This window comes from Acanthisitta chloris, unplaced genomic scaffold, assembly GCF_000695815.1.
Source record: "Acanthisitta chloris isolate BGI_N310 unplaced genomic scaffold, ASM69581v1 scaffold3401, whole genome shotgun sequence".
NCBI lineage: Eukaryota > Metazoa > Chordata > Aves > Passeriformes > Acanthisittidae > Acanthisitta > Acanthisitta chloris.
In genome coordinates, this window is record NW_008654183.1 from 20,486 (window position 1) to 37,039 (window position 16,554).

At 37.1% G+C, this 16,554-nt stretch overlaps 1 protein-coding gene across 1 annotated transcript in view; it reads right to left on the bottom strand.

Annotated features, from left to right (window-relative positions):
* The window catches only part of LTN1 (listerin E3 ubiquitin protein ligase 1), a 28,109-nt gene extending 13,078 nt beyond the window's left edge, over positions 1-15,031 (bottom strand). The window contains exons 1-15 of the mRNA XM_009083372.1: positions 14,831-15,031; positions 14,417-14,515; positions 13,190-13,420; positions 12,129-12,181; positions 11,531-11,711; positions 10,733-10,906; positions 9,483-9,673; positions 8,194-8,335; positions 6,687-7,472; positions 6,166-6,207; positions 4,771-4,963; positions 2,998-3,237; positions 1,877-2,030; positions 1,452-1,602; positions 529-727 (exon numbers count right to left, since the gene is read on the bottom strand). Coding sequence (XP_009081620.1) covers positions 529-727; positions 1,452-1,602; positions 1,877-2,030; positions 2,998-3,237; positions 4,771-4,963; positions 6,166-6,207; positions 6,687-7,472; positions 8,194-8,335; positions 9,483-9,673; positions 10,733-10,906; positions 11,531-11,711; positions 12,129-12,181; positions 13,190-13,420; positions 14,417-14,515; positions 14,831-14,878 — 2,884 coding nt within the window. The 5' untranslated portion in view covers positions 14,879-15,031. The remainder of the gene's footprint in view (positions 1-528; positions 728-1,451; positions 1,603-1,876; positions 2,031-2,997; positions 3,238-4,770; positions 4,964-6,165; positions 6,208-6,686; positions 7,473-8,193; positions 8,336-9,482; positions 9,674-10,732; positions 10,907-11,530; positions 11,712-12,128; positions 12,182-13,189; positions 13,421-14,416; positions 14,516-14,830) is intronic.
* Positions 15,032-16,554: the final 1,523 nt, after the last annotated feature.

The following is a 16,554-nucleotide window of genomic DNA, read 5'->3' on the forward strand; positions in this document are numbered from 1 at the left end:
TATCACATGGTTCCTCCATTAACTCACAAAGACCCACACTAAACAATTACACTTCTCATGATGGAGATAGAATTGTTAATTAGATAATGCTGCCTTTAATTCGACCATTCTATAAAGTAGATTCTGCCTGGTGGAATTAAGAGACATTCCTGCCTTGAGGTACCTTTATATCACAGCTAAACCCTCAGGGCAGGGATACAGTTCCTATTGCCCACTCATGCCAATACAGCATGTGTTTTGACAATGAGCAAATCTGAAGTTCATTGAAAATTCAAACTTCTCCCAATTGTTCTGTTGAGACAGCATGTATATAATCACAAAAGACCCCAGGAATATAAACACTGTTCTTGGGCATACTTATACTTTTAAAGCAGACCTGAAGGGAAAAAAAAAGAAAACCAATAAAAAAAGTAAAAAGATAATTTCTCATACCTGTATGTCAAACATTAACTATGCATTTCTAATTATCAATTCAGGTTACAACTACTATAAAATCAAATTCCTTTAAGTTTTACCATTATAACTTACTTATATTGTCAATTTTCTTTCTTTCAGCATCATTTCCATAGACTACAGTATTCTCCAATACAAATAGCACCATTTTACTTAATAAGGCTGAAGTACACAGATGGCCTGGAAGTTTTGTTGTGCCACACAGCTTGACACTTGATCCCAGAGGTTCACAGTTCATACTAAGCCTTCCTTCCAAAAGAGGTTTGTGCATCCACTGTAATATGTGCATAAAAAGAACATGAACAAATAATTGGCATTTTAATGATGCATAAAAGAGCTATGATCTGTTTAACCTTGAAAATTCAGAATTATTAAAACATAACCACAGAAGACATAAAATAACATAAAAACCACAATGGTGAGGATGCCCCACTCTGACGTATTATAAAATCTAAATCCATAGCAGTAACTTGGAAGTGCATTGCTGTCTCAGAAACAAATGTATCTCTTTGGAACTCTATATTTTACAATACCAGAGCTACTGAAGATTGGTGGTTGGACATGAAATCTATGTCCTTTCCCACTCCTCACTCTATATACATCAGCATTTTGTTGATTGTCAGCACATCATGTTCCTCTGCAGATATTGGCGTCTTTCACAAAATTAATCCTTTAGAAGAACTAACTTATAGATAAGAACATCTTCACAATGTATACTCTGTCAGATAAAATTCCTGAATTGCAAAGCAAGTTGCTGGTGTTCCATGCAGAAAGAGTAATTTCATGGATTTTGATTTTCTCCAGTAGTACTGGATGGGTCCATAAATATAAGGATTTTGTCCTCTGTCACGGACAGAGGCTGAAAAGAACCTCTGCAGAGACATATGTGTATCCATAAACACAGTGCCATGTCAAAACAAAGAAAGCTTACCACCCTAAGGGACAGAGGCTTCTGGTAAGATTGACTACCCCATGCTAATCCATTATTATTTTCATACCTCAGTGGATAGAGACTCATGCAATTTCCCCCACTCAGTTTTGTTCGGTGTGACATGCTCAATATAAGCTCTCACAAGATATCCAGATTGTCCATCAGCTTCCATGAGCTTAGACAACAAATCACTAACTGCAGAGATCAAAACCTGAAGACTGAGAAAAGGAGAAAACACTGGAAACAAGTTTGGCACTATCCAGTAAAAGCAAGCTGCATATTTTACATTGATACAATGTTTTATATGTTGTACCAATGCTCTACACGTGCTGTACCAGTAGTTGTTTAAGTTCTGCTCTACTCACCACCTCCAACAGGCTGAAAAACCTCTCAGTAATACAGATGTCAATTAAATAGAGAATAGTATAGCACTGATCTTAGCTTGTTTTGGAGAACAACATGTTACGGAATGGACATGTGTATCCCAATTACCTTTTAACATCCAAGGAGGAAGACTGAATTTGATTCTTGACCCACAGTGCAGCCTTAAGCAAAAAGGTACTCTGTTTCTGCACGCACTGAAGCTGATGCACAAGTGAATTTACACCAGACATCCAAGTGTGTTTTAATTTACAGACAAGTAAATCTATTGTGGGGAAAAGAAGAAAGAAAACAAAACAACAAAGGGACAAGTAAATCCACCACAAACAGGTAAACTCTAATTACAATCTACAGCAACAACTATATGTCTAAATGTCCTCAAGTAGGAAAAGAATTCTCTTTTCTATATGGTTACATGCAGTAACGACCAAGGGCAAATATAAAGCTTTCTTGTTACAGAGCAATTTTAAATTAACCCTAACACACAGTTTAATTTAATCAAGAACAGGAGTGATGTTCCTGTTGTTTACTACAGTATGTCCATATGGTCTTCAAAACCACAGATCTTTCTACTGAAACACTGAACATTCACAACATCAATAGTCATTTGCAAAGATGCAGTGGCTTTCAAGCTAGTACTGTCCTACTTCATTTCTATGACAACACTGAAACATTCTCCTCTTTCTATTGATGTCAGTAAATGCACCTACCAATTTATCACTCTCAAATTCTGCATTCAAAGAATATAAATCAGGATCTCAGTCTGAACATGAGATACTGGTAGAGAGAGGTATGGATCACAATTTATCAGGGCAACTTGACCAATATACATGGTTTCAGAATAAATTCATTTATCTGTAATGAAGTGATTGTATTTTTTCACAGAATCCCCACACTGCAGAATGAGCAAAAAAAAAGCTCATTTGTTGTATTTCATAGACTTTAAATAATTTATGTAACACTCCAAAATATATGCGATATCACAGCCTCAAAGTTAGCTGATACTAGCATCAAAAAAGTTTAAAAATCCTTATAGAGATGTACAGGACTTGATGTTTAGTACTAACTATGGGCATTGTAAATTAAAGCACAATTTTTCATGTCAGTTACAGCTGCAAGTGCTCAAAGCCTGTCCACTCAGTATTCTGTCACAAACTTGAATCTGTTTCACAAAAAAGAATTTAGATGCAATCATCACCTATGAAAACGTGTGGTTGAAGTTTCCAAATTACCTGTTAAGTGTGTTGCATCCTGCCTCTGAGCACACAGCTGGAAGATGGTAAGCAGCAAGTCTTCTGAGGATGGCATCAGTAAACACCCTTTAACTGAGCTGAAAAAGCTTGAGGCTACATCGCAGATGAAAGATACTGATGGTTCAGTATCTCCAGCATCAGAAAGATCCTTTGCTTTAGACAGAGCTGCTTGAAGCTTATCAATAATCCTTTCAATGAAGGTTTCACCAATCAATGATTCTATCGGGGAGTGGAAAAAGACAGCATGCTTTGATTATTTGATAAACATGATCGTTTAAAGATGTCACATTAATATGCACCAATTTGGTTCATATTTACTAATTTTGAATGCAAAATAAAGTGCGAAGCAGTTTCAGTCTAATGTATATCTAAACACTCTTATTCCAACTAACCAAAGTTTCACATTGCCAAGTATCTTTTCTCTCAACCAGCTAACACAGCTTTGAAAATGGTATATAAAGCAGAGCAAGTGCAGAGTGATCCCTCCCCCTTTTATGCCTTCCTAGCTTCCCAGTTGTGAGCCCAAGATTACTCGTGGACCATTACATAAAATTAACCCAAGCAGACCAATCTTGAATAAACATGCTTAGTTCCTTTCTCATGGGATGCAAGCAGGCCAATCCCATTTATCCTCAGACTCCACAGCATTCCATGGCAATGAGTTCCATTATTTAATTATGAACTGTATGAAGAAGTGTATCTTTCTCTTCCCTCAAGCCTGCTATCTAAAGACCTGTAAGCAACTCAGGTTCTTCCATTGAAAGAAACAATGAAAAATTTCTTCCTGTTTGCTTTTCCAATGCAAATTACGATTTTAGGGCTCCTTAGCACAACCCCATCCCTAACCACTTTCACTGCAAGCTGAAAAATTCTAGTCTGTTTTATCGCCTTCACAAGCAGAAGCCATTGTTTGTCTAACCATCCCTGCCAGCTTTCTTTGGGCATATTCTAGCACACTTTTCTTCAAAAGCATATAGGTGAACAAGAATATTGCAGTGACCAAAACTACAGGCAGTATTCCAGATACTGACTACATATGCAATGTATTGACTACATGCTATAATAACTTCCATTTGTCCTCTGTTCTTTTCACAGCAGCTTCTAACGACCTGAATCCTTTTTTACTGCTAAGCACAACCTGAGAAATACAGCAAACCACCTCAATAACTTAAAACCTCTTTTTGTGTTTTGAATCAATATAGTTACAACTGTGTTCTTCCCATGTACACCTATGATGTTTATTGGTTTTGGACTTCTTTTGTACTTATATCAGTTAAGTATTCAGTATCACAACACACTGCTATGTGCCTCTGAAGTTTCAGGTTAGATTACTCTGAATAATTTATCAGAAACAATTATCTTCCTTTCAGCATTTATCCTTTTTCCCCTGTTAATTCCTGTCATCTGATAAGCTGCTGATCCATGATAGGCTCTTTGTATTTCCTCCATGACAGTTTACCTTGAGAAACTTAGATAAGAAATCTTAAACCTTGTTTTGTTTAGCAAAGTGGACCAAAACAATGGCACTGTTGCTGTGGCAAGTTAGTGTTTACAAAATTAAACTGGATGTAGTTAACTGGCTCCAGTATTAGGAAAAAAGGCCAAAACAAATAAACAAAAACCTCAAATGAACCAACCAACCAACAAAAAACACCAGAATAAAGTCTAAATGTTCCAAATTCCTTTCAACCTTATGCAAAGTGTAAGCGAGGTATTTGCAATTCACAAACTCCAAGAATTATATATGCTTACCACTTTTAATGTGCTGTGACAACACCAAGCTCAGGAGGGTCCACCTTTCTGAAGAGGCTGATTCTGATGAGGCTGCTCTAGGTTTTAAACCGAGGTGACACAGATCATCTGCCAACATTACCAGTCTTTCTCCAAGTGTATCACCTTTCAGCCAGTCAGAGACTAAGGAAAGTTTCGTTGTGCTTGAGCATGCCTGAACCACAAGAAAATAATTCTGAGAATCTTTTGAGGGCATAGAAACATACAGTGGTTTGGGTGGGAAGGGACCTTAAAGATCATCTTTCAAGTTCCAATTCAAATACCAACCCCCCTACCATGGGTAGGGACCTCTTCCACTAGAACAGGTTGTTACAAGCCCCATCCAGCCTGGTCTTGAACACTTCCATGGATGGGCCAGCCACAGCTTCTCTGGGAAATCTGTTACTAACTATGAACATTTATTACTAACTAAGTATAATTAATAAGATTAATATGGCAAACTTGCATGCACACAGTGGGAATCATAACATCCATTACAAACAGGAAGTCTTTAGGTACTTATGTCTGCACTAACCCCCTCAACTTTCTTTTGGGTCAGAGAGACCAACTTATGGCTAGGTCAGACCTCTGCTGTAGAGTGAAATAAGTCACCTTCTGAAACCTCTTCCTTTTCCTTTTCTCCAGTTATAAAGTCCAGGGAATTCCTACACTGGAATTAGAAAGGTAACTTTTGGATGACCAAGTTGACTGAAATAAAACCTATTTACAACATAAAATATATTTACAGTACCTGAATTTCTTTATAAAGAAATGGAAGGTCACAAATTAAAAACCATTCTTTTGGTAATGAGCCACTGAGGGTCCCTAAAATACAAAGTGTGTATGAGGGATGATATGTGACCTATGCAAATCAAGTGCTATGAGTTCTCATCTAAAAATTTGTCACACACTTCCTACTTCATCCTATACAACATTTAAATGTCAGTCTCTCAATATTTGGTGTGAAAAAATGGAATACTATCTTTGCCTTGAAAGCACCTTTTAAGGGTGATGATATAAATAATCATTTAAATTATTGGTCTAATGCCCAGCTCCATTCTCTTAGCTTAGAAGGGATGACCAACAAATCAGGAATCCCTCTGGTTCAAAAAGCAAACTGACCAAAACTAGAAGGGACAAAGATTATTTTGGGTTGGTATCATCATTTCACTTTTAGGACTGTCTCCACATTTAAATGTAGTTAGAAAACACTAGTCTGAACCTATTCCTACAAGATTTTCAAACTATGAAAATTATCACTACTTAAGTTTAAAAAAAAAAAAAAAGTCATTCAAACACACGAGTCTCAAAGCTAACACCAGAGATACATTCAAATCTAAACATAACAACAACAAAAAAAAAAATCTTAAGAGGTACCTTCTGAATTATTTGGAGAAAGATAATCCATTTCAGATCCATCTGAAAAGAAAACCAAAATTCCACAATATTTAACAAATTCTTTGCTGAACAGGAAGCATTTTAACTCTTGTGCAGGCGATAAGCAGAAGTTGCTCAATTTAAGTAACAAAGTTATCGATTATGTTATTTTTGGCTTCCAAGTCTCTTTCTCTACCACACAGATCAATAAGGGACTGTATTTATAAGAAAGGCGACCAATGACTAGTATAAAAGAACACTGAGTAAAGAAGCAAGGGCAAAGACATTCTGATGGGGTTTTAATTATTTATACCATACAGAAAGGAACAGATGTCATAATCTTTCACCCCAACACTGTCATGTCAACCTCTCCTAAAACTACCTTTCTTACCCTGAACTTAACCAAGCTCATGCAGAGTATCTTCCATTCAATGGCACCAAAATAAGATTATTAATGAACCACAGCCCACAAAAACAGTAATGACTTTGATAAAAATTAGTAACAAATGTGCAGGTCATACCTTCACTAAATCATCAAGAATGATTTTCCTTTCGTCATTACTGTTGCAACAATGAAGCACACTGTATAAAATATCAACCAGAAACTGGGTGTCATTTCTCCAGTCTTCTTTCAGCCAAGTTATTAAATTCATATACAGAAATTGTACAGATGGACTTCTGTTACGAGCTTTCATTTCGTTTTGGGATTCATCTTGAGCAGGGCTTACATCATTTCCCTGCTCTAAAAGTACTTGAAAAACTCTGTTTGAAGAAAAAGAGTTGAGCAGGGCAGAGAGAAATTTCAAATGCTGTTCTGACTTCTGTTCATTGACATACACAATGCTCAGCTCAGCGAGGTTGCAGACTAAGTTTTCTAAAGGTTCTTTTCTTAGATGTGAACTATGCTGCAAGTCAGCCTGTATTTCAGGGTCTCCACTTCTCACTTCTGCGAGCTTTCCATTCTCCATGTTTCTCTCAGATTCCTCCTCATCTGTAAATCTGATTTTTAAAGATTTTCTGTTGTTTGGTTTTGTGGCATTCTTTGGATTCTGAAGAATTTCCAGCATACCAGATATGGCAAGCAATAATTTCTCATCAGCATCCAACCTATCAACATGAAGTACACACATTTTTAAAAGGTGGTCCCAAAAATTTGACAACAGTTTCTGGAAAACTTCATCTGTGCCATCACCATTGGAGAGTTCTGCTTTAGCTTCCCAGGAACTCAGTGTTTCTGCTATTTGGTAAAATAATGGTCCACTTTGTAACTTGGGCTCCTTAAGTACAGCATCGATAAGAGGAATTAGCTATAAAGACAAAAAAAATTTATCAAAGAACAATGATCCAACTGAAAATATTTTATTCTTTATAATGCCAGGAAACTATATAACTTCGAAAAACTTTACAGAAGCAATTCTGAAAATATCAGAATTAGTCATGCTTGAACACTTAATATAAATATACAGGATGGAAGGCTTGTTTTCCTTAAATATAGTTTAAACTGCACAGTGAAAAGGATGATTTTACAGGAAGAAAAAACATTACTAAATTCAGTAACATTATTTTTGTTACTCATTGCTCTCTACAACTGCCTGAAAGGAGGTTGTAGTCAGGTGGGGGTCAGCCCCTTCTGGCATGTCTCAAGTCAAAGGACAAGAGAAAATGGCCTTAAGTTGTACCAGGGTCAGTTCAGATTAGACATTAGAAAAGAGAAATTTCCCTGCAAGAGTGGTCAGGCATTGGAATAACCTGTCCAGGAAGGTGGTGGAGTCACCATCTCTGGAAGTTTTAAAGAGGCATCTGGATGTGGCACTTGGGTTTAGGTGTGATGATGGTAGTGCTGGGTTGACAGTTGGACTAGATGACCTTGAAGGTCTCTTCCAACACTGATGATTCTGGGTGATTTTTTCCATAAAATCTAGTGAAACTTTCAACAGAAAAGCAAACGCTTACCTAAAATCCACATTTTTCTTTAACTTTGAATTATTAAATGTACACACAAAAACATTCAGTATTTCTAATAGATACCTGGTCACATATAAGCATTTGATGAATCTGATTTTGGTCATCTTCTACCCTCTGCAGAACAGCAAAGCGCAGACACTCCATGAATGCAGTTATAACTGCTGAGCTTTCTGAAGGGCTGGCTAGTGCCCGCTCATTTGACAACCTGTGAGAGGCAACACAGGAGGGAGAGCACACTCAGACAACTGTTCTTCCAGGAATTCCAGTATCAGTGTCATGTGTGTTGTTCTGATCCAGACAACTCCAATATGAGAATACAGAATCATAGATTCCTTTATAGGAGTCAGATCAAAATAAATTCAGGCATTTAATATAACTTATATTAAAATAACCTTTGCAGCTGTACTTTGCCTTCAGAAAAAAAATATATGTAAACAGAGGAACCATATCCAGTCAAGCACACTGTCTCAATGTTTCAGATGTCTGTCAAAACTCCTTTGCAATTTTCTATGCACACACACAGAGGTTCAGAAAGTATCACTTTCTGTCATTACAGAAAAAAATAATTAGAAGAAAAAAATAAAGCAAAGCCATCTAGATAGCTTCACCATTACCAGTTAGAGTCTGGAAAAACTGCAATTTGTTTGCTTTATAATGAAAATTCAACCACACAAATTACCATAGAAATATTAGAATCACCTTACTAGCTGTAATAAAATTCTACAACCTTTTCAAAACCAACCCATACATAACTCTCTTCTCCAAGAGCTCTGCTAATGGTCATACCAACATCAGTTGAGAACTGATTTTTGTTTAAATAAATGACATTTTAGTCTTTCATAAAATAACTTCTATATGCTTTTGAGTACACAATGCACATGTGTAAATATTTACATGTGCATATACTTAAATTAAATTTCATAGAAAGTTGATTCGGATATATTGTAAAGAAAAAAGTGATAGTTTCAGTCCTTTAAAAATCAGTATCACAAGAACTGAAGTTCCTGCACACAGGAAATTTGACTATAAGAATGCTAATGCCCAATAACCTCTGTAAAAATTACACACTGGTGAGAAGAGCCTGATTCTTAAGAGTCACTTCTAATTTTAAATAAATTTCCCATTTTAAAACTTGTCATGGAATAAGCACAAAGCTTAGCCAAGGAAAGATAAGAATGCTTTGCCTAAGAAAGATGTAATAAAATCAAAAGGCATGCTGAAGGTTTAAGATGATAGGAATAACCACAAAGAACTGACTCTAATTTGGGATATTTAAAACTGTTTTCAAAATATGATTTTTCACTCCTCTTTAAATAAATAAATAAATACATATATAAATCTGTGGCTCATACCCTTGAATTATAGAGCTGAAAAAAGTTCTGAAATATTCCAGCTTCGGCTCCACAACCCGAGGAGGGACCTTGCTAAGGAAGGGCAAGATGTTTGGGTATATGACTGTAGCTAGGCCTCGCCCACCTTCTCGAAGCACAGTCCATAGCTTTGGCAGAACTCCCTTCTTGGCATTTACATGACTCCAACAGTCCTGCAGAAAGAAATTCACTTACTGTAAATTAAAAAGCATATGTTGCCTCAGAAAAACACCCAAGATAGACATTTAACCTACCTCTGTATATTGTGGTTGAAACACCTTATCATAATACTGAAATTCTGTTAAGTAACTCACTCACCAGTATTTTTAAAAATTACTTTCTCCCTATTTCAGCTTGTGAATGTAAGAAGTTAACACGATAAAATTATTTTTGCATAGTTTAAATTCAATTGCCCTTCCTCGTTAGCCAACTGCAATTAAAGGCTTCTCTTTCATAATGCTTTCAGAAAGCTTCCTAAAAATTATTATTGTAATTTGTCCTGTATTTCATTTCAAGTTCTCATTATCAAGACCAAGCAATGACTGACTTTAGAAGCATAACTAACTTCAAAATTCTCTTAAAAAATTTTCTGACGGTTACAGAATACTTTGGCACTTTTCCCTCCCCAAAATTTCTCTCATCTGATCTATAATATTTATTATAATTCAAGACACCTATATTTGTAACAAGCTGGACAGATTTTTCGGGGTTTTTTTCCAGAAAAACCCTTACAGTTCATACTAGCAGTTGCAAAAGAGATCTGTAGCACTAAATCCTCCAAACATTTCAGTCTATGGCAACACCTCATCCTGCTAATAGATGCAAAACTGGTATTACACTTAAAATTAGTAGGAAAAAAGAAAAAGCTATAGAACCATTAAATTTGAAAGGGAAAAAAATGCACTGCAGGTCATTTTTGTAACTGTCTTTAACCAAGAAAAACGTTTTAAATATTATCTGACTTTTTAGTAACTAATGAAAGGTATTCAGGTCAATTTAATTAAACTTATAACACACCTCTGATTTTCAGATCTACTGGACATGGTATTATTTGGAAGTGACACTGAAACCCTAAAGAGAAAGAGGGGAGTGTATAGCATTGAGACGTTCATTTATTAATCACCAAGAAAACCCAGTCAAGCCCTTCTTCCTAATTCTACACAGAGAACAATGGCACTTGGTGAAAAGTTACATATGAGGAAAATATCTGCCCCTTAGGTTTCCCACATTACCTCAATAGTGGTGATAGCATAAAGTACAGCTTCCCAGAGAGCAGGACACACCACTGCATCGCTGTCGTCAATGCTGAGAAGAACAGCAGGACAAACTCTTGGTGCTTCGGCTTTCGCCACCTCAGGCAAGTGCTGGCAAAGAGCAGAAATCAGCTCAAAGAAAGCTGAGCGAACCTGCCAAAGGCCACAGAGAAAAAAAACAAAGTTTGAGCCAAATGACAATGCTTTGTCACTACACGTAACATTCCTTTTAACATCAACATGCAGTCCCCATATTTTATCACATCAGGAAAGGTTTAAATATTAAAGAAAAATAAAGCAATTATTAAACAGGCTTATAAAATATTTGAAAGCAATTTGCTTAGCGATAAAATGCTTATCAAAAGCTGTATTTTAATATACTTCTCAAACGGCATTTTTTCCCAAAAGCACCTTAAAACTTTTTAACAAAATACTGCCACATGAATTCATCACTCTTAGCAGACTAAAGGCCAATAAAATGGTTTCAAATGTGAAAATCCCAAAGCCCTAAGAACACATGCAGTAAACTGACTGTGAATTTGAAATGACGGCAGATTTCCAAGAAGCAGATCACGATCACATGGAAATAACAATTCAGTCCAGTGGGTAAATTTTAGACCAATATTGTCCATTTATGGCCTAGAAACCTTTTAGGTTTCAAACACAAGCGAAGTACAAAGTCCAGTCTTGTAGAATACAACTGGCTAATACTTCCTTAGGTTCAGTGTATAACATTTAACTAAAACCAACCAAAATAAAGAAGAAATTAGAAGTCACCTGTGGTATGTTGTGTTTGCTGTATTTCCAAAATTTGTTTTGGGAGAGAAGTGACATTAACTTTTCCTCCAATGAATGCATCTCTTTCTTTGGCAACATGCTAAGCAACTTTTTTAAAGCTAACAAGGAACAGGTCAGAATCCGGAAAAATTTGGCTTCCCTTTCTTCTTCTGGTACAGTTCTCAGAAAGCAAAACAAACAAAAAAATCAAAATGGACCACAAATAAACCAGTAGGCTTCCCAAGTTCTTCTAAACTAAACTACCCAGCTTTTTTGCATTCTTTTTTTGATTTCAGATGCCAGCAGTGTAGACACAAAGTTTCCATTGGTTCTAAATTACATTATAAAGTGTTAGAAAAAGAGATCAAGTCATTTCATCTTCCAGCAAATGTTACTCTGAAAAGCGCTGAAACAAGAATTGGATAACTTGTAAGAGTTTCAAAAGCATTTATACTGAGGTCCCAAAGAAAGTCGCTGGGATCTGGACTCAAATAAATGTTCTGTCTCTTGAAACAAAATTACATCCACTACCCCCAGGGGCAGAGAACCCAATACAGACCACAACTTAAACCATGTACATTAAAGCAGGCAAACATACTGAGGGTCACTGAGTGTATCAGCTGTTTCTTTCAGCAGGTGATCCTGAAGTACCTGAGAGGGAAAAAAATCACATAAATATTAGATTTTTGTATGTTTATATGTAAGTGAACAATACAGTCCATGCATTATTCAGAAACAGCTCTACAATAAAATTTTGCAACCTCTCAGTCACCTTTCAAACCCATTTTAGACATGCTAGTGAACAAGAAAAGAATTTAATTGACTTGTGCTGGACATAGTAGCTGTGGTAGCGTTTGAATTAAACCTTCATAATACTTTGTAAGTTGCAGCTCTATACCAATGTGTTTATTCTAAAAAGAAGCTAAACTGAGGCAAACCAAAATGGTTGGTTTGCATATGATGGGCCAGCAATGCCATCTGGTACCTTTTTTGAGCAAGTCAATTCAGCGTCATATATGATCAGCAGAAGAGCACTAACGTTGGTCAGAACTAAGCTTGCAGAGGTTCTCTGAAACACTGCTCAGCATTCTTTATTCCTTTTTCACTGCAGCTAAACTAGTCCAGAATCATTATTCCATCTGTCAGCAACATCACATGTTGACTGAGCATCATTACATGGAAATGCATACAAGAAAATTCACTATACATTCCTCTGGTTACAGTCATTCTCATTACAAGTCTAGAAAAACAGAGGAGGTGTTTTTGCCTCAGTCTTCCTTATTATTCTTTTTTATAGTTCTTTACAGAAGTTCTTCCCTGTGAGGCTGAAGAGGCACTGGTACAGGTTGCCCAGAGAAGCTGTGGCTGCTCCATATCCAAAAGTGTTCAAGGCCAGGCTGGACAGAGCTTGGAGCAACCTGGTCTAGTGGGAGGTGTCCCTGCCCATGGCAGGGGGGTGGAACGAGATGATTTTTAAGGTCCCTTCCAGCCAAAACCATTCTGTGGTTTTAAGATTCCATGATTCTCTTCATAGCAGCAAAGTTTCAGGCGAGAAAGGAATTTAACCATGAAGAACAGATGGGGGCAGGATAAGTTTTAAACTTATAATAAAAGTCAACATACACAAAGCCTTAAAGAAACACAAAAGTATAAACTCACATTAAGAATTTCATCTTTACAGAATACTAAGGCTTCAGGTTGTTTGCTCGAAGGGAAAGCTTTTTCAAAAGCTACTTTTGCAGCAGAGGCAGCAGGGTAATAAGTGTCACATTGAGCAATCAGCCAATATCCCATGATACTCTTTAAGTAAGGAGCTAAGTGCTTCTTTACTTTTAGAATCAGTTGCTCAAAAGATTGCTGAGTTGCTTCTCGAACACGGCGATCATGATCCTGTTTCAATAAAAAATTTTAAAAAGGAAGGAAAAAGAGAGGTTTATTGGTTTAAGAAATGTACCTTTGATGCCAGGTACTTCAAAGCATAAGTGATGATTGAAAAGCCATTTTTGCAATTAATTGGACAATATAAATTTGAAAACACACACCAACAACAAAAAGGTCTTGATATCCCCTAGGCATGGGGAGAGCCCTAACTTAGCAGCATCATATTCCCAAAGTACTGTATATTCAGAATTGTAGCCTTCTCCTGATATCCCTAACTACAGTTTCTATTTCCAATGTATAAAAACATTTCACAGAAAGACAAGAGGCAAGACAAACAGGAAGCCTTGACATTTTTTAATTAAAACTATCATAAGGCTACAGAAACTGTGCAACACTATCCTTTATTTGTATATGAATTTAAAACATGACAACTTTCTATGCTCTTGGCTCCCAGAAGAAACACTTGGTACTGCTCTAATGGATCAGTCTAGTGATTCTTTATGTCCCATACCACGTTTCCAACAGTGGCCAATCCATAGTTTGGAAATGCATTAAATATATGCAAAAACTATTGATTAGCTGACTACACATGGTCTTTCCACATTTGAGGTCGATTGAGTTTTTTTAACATTAATTCTGGTCAGATATTAGTCCTAAATCAAAAATATTTACAATTATGTGAACTGAAAAGTCTCTTTAGCCATTTTAGAATCTACATGAAAGAACTTTTCCTCTAAAAAATATCTATCTTTTAAACATAAAGGTCTAATAAACAAAAAAACTCCATCAAGTAAGTACAGCCCAGAAATGAAAAGTTCAAGATTCCACCCACTGCCCATACTGAAATATCTTCACAACAAAATCCAATGCTTTCCTTGACCTTCACGTTCTTCCTAGAGCAACTTAATAATTCCAACAAAGGTAGATATATCAATAAAGACTATCTCAGAGGTTTTCATAGCAAGTATTCAGAGAAGTTTTGAATTTAAATACTTCAATACTTACTAGTGAAATTTTACAATAAATTCTCGGCCAGTAAGGAAGAACACCTTTAACAACTTCCGCTTCTCTCTCCTTGCACATTGTCCCAAACTCTTGCATGGCCTAAAATCAAATTATCAAGAGCATGGTTTAAGAAGTTAGATAGGTATGTTCCGTAATTTACCAACTTGTATCTGAAATTGCAACTCTCTTTTTCAAAAATCAATCCATTTCTTGCAATTGAGCATCTACAAAGATAATTCCACGACGGAACTTTTTATAGGTTATCCAAGATATCTTCTGGATTGCAGTTCTAGCAAGTGTACCAATATGAAATTCATATTAGTTACCTTCATATATTCCTCTCCCATCCTTAAGAAAAATGTATTGTTTTCCAATGAAAAAAATTAATTTATGGTGGGCAAAGGATACACCTACTTTTAATTTTGTCGTGACATCCCTTTTAGAAAGTTTTCGCAACACCATTCGGAAATCAGCATCCACAAGGCTGTCTATTTCCTCTGCTCCTTGAATTGCAGGAACATATCCTAGATCGCTCTGAGATGTTCCAAAGCCAATAAACCCAGGCACTGTTCCACGTTCTTTGGCAAGGAGCTCTGCAGCTCGGCCACTGCTAGAAGGCTGACAAAAAATGGGGACAGAAGTCAATTATCTTTTAATTTTACTTTGCACACATCATGCATTTGAAAAGATTATCCTACTTACATTGTATAATTAACTTTCTAATTAAACAAAGTCCCAGAAAAAATAAAAAAAAAAGGCCACCTTTGCTTTAAATATAGAAGCTGGACCTAGAATATTATTCTTCTTCTGAGAATCAGGTTGAGAAAGTTGGGGTTGTTCAGCCTGGAGAAGGCTCTGGAGAGACTTCATAGCAGTCTTCCAGTATTTGAAGGGGCTTACAAGGAAGCTGGAGGAAATGTAGTGATATGACAAGGGGGAACAGCCTCAAACTGAGAGAAGGTTTAGATTAGATACTAGGAAGAAACTCTTTCCTGTGACGGTGGTGAGGAACTGGCACAAGCTGCCCAAAGCAGCTGTGGATGTCCCATCCCAGAAAGTGTTTGAGGACAGTTTGGATGGAGCTTGGAGCAACCTGTCTAGTGAAAGGTGTCCCTGCCCATGGCAGGGGGTTGGAACTAGATGAGCTTTAAGGTTCCTTCCAACCCAAACCTGTCCGTGATTCTATTCTACAACTCAGCATTCCCTTTTCTCATAATCCATGAATACTTACTGAAAATTTTATTGGTTTTATATACATACAAAAAAAAAGCTAAGAGAAAAGTCCTTCTGTAAATGAACAATAGATTAAGAAACTATTTATCCTCCTTCACTACTTCTGTTTTTCCTAGCTCTTCTCATTATACATGGGCCAATACAGCTCCCCAAGAATGCTCTTTGTATCACAAATAAGAACACACACACAAAACAAAGTATGCTCCCAGCAACAAAGGGGCCAAAAAGGATTTAGGAAAAGGGAGCAACAGGGTCCACATAACACACAGTATAATACCATCATGTCTGTATTATGGTGAGTGTTTTGGAGTTCAGCTTCTCTTCTAGTTTTCCCTCAGCTGCTCACCATGACACTGGCTTATGTTTATTTCAATGACTCTTTTGCAAAGACTGTCCCAAAACCAACAGACGTTTTAATGTTCTCTGCAGTACCCTGTAATCTAAATACCTTTTACTTCCTCAGGACAGCTGCAGTTTTGTGAGCTTGTACAGTTTTAGTCATCTTTTCTGCATGTGAGCCCTCAACCACAGGGACAGGCTGGTTTGTAAACCCTGGTTTTCTCTAAATCCAGGGAGGAATTACAGAGCCTGAACACGAGGCTTCATACAGGTCCTGAGCAAGTGCCACACAGGATGACAAATGCCACACCACCTCTGGGCTGGTGGCAAGATGGAGACAGCACAACAGGTGTATCCTAAGGCACTCCACAGAAAAAAACAACACACTAAACGCACCACCGGTACCTCGCTGCACTTACACCCGCGGCGACTCGGCAGTTCCGCTCCCCTACCCTTACAGGTTACCCTTACTGTCCCCCCAGCTCCTTACAGGGTGCCTGTACCTCTCCCCGCACAAACCCCACGGAAGCAGCAGACACATTCCCTGCGAGCACGGCCCAGGCCCG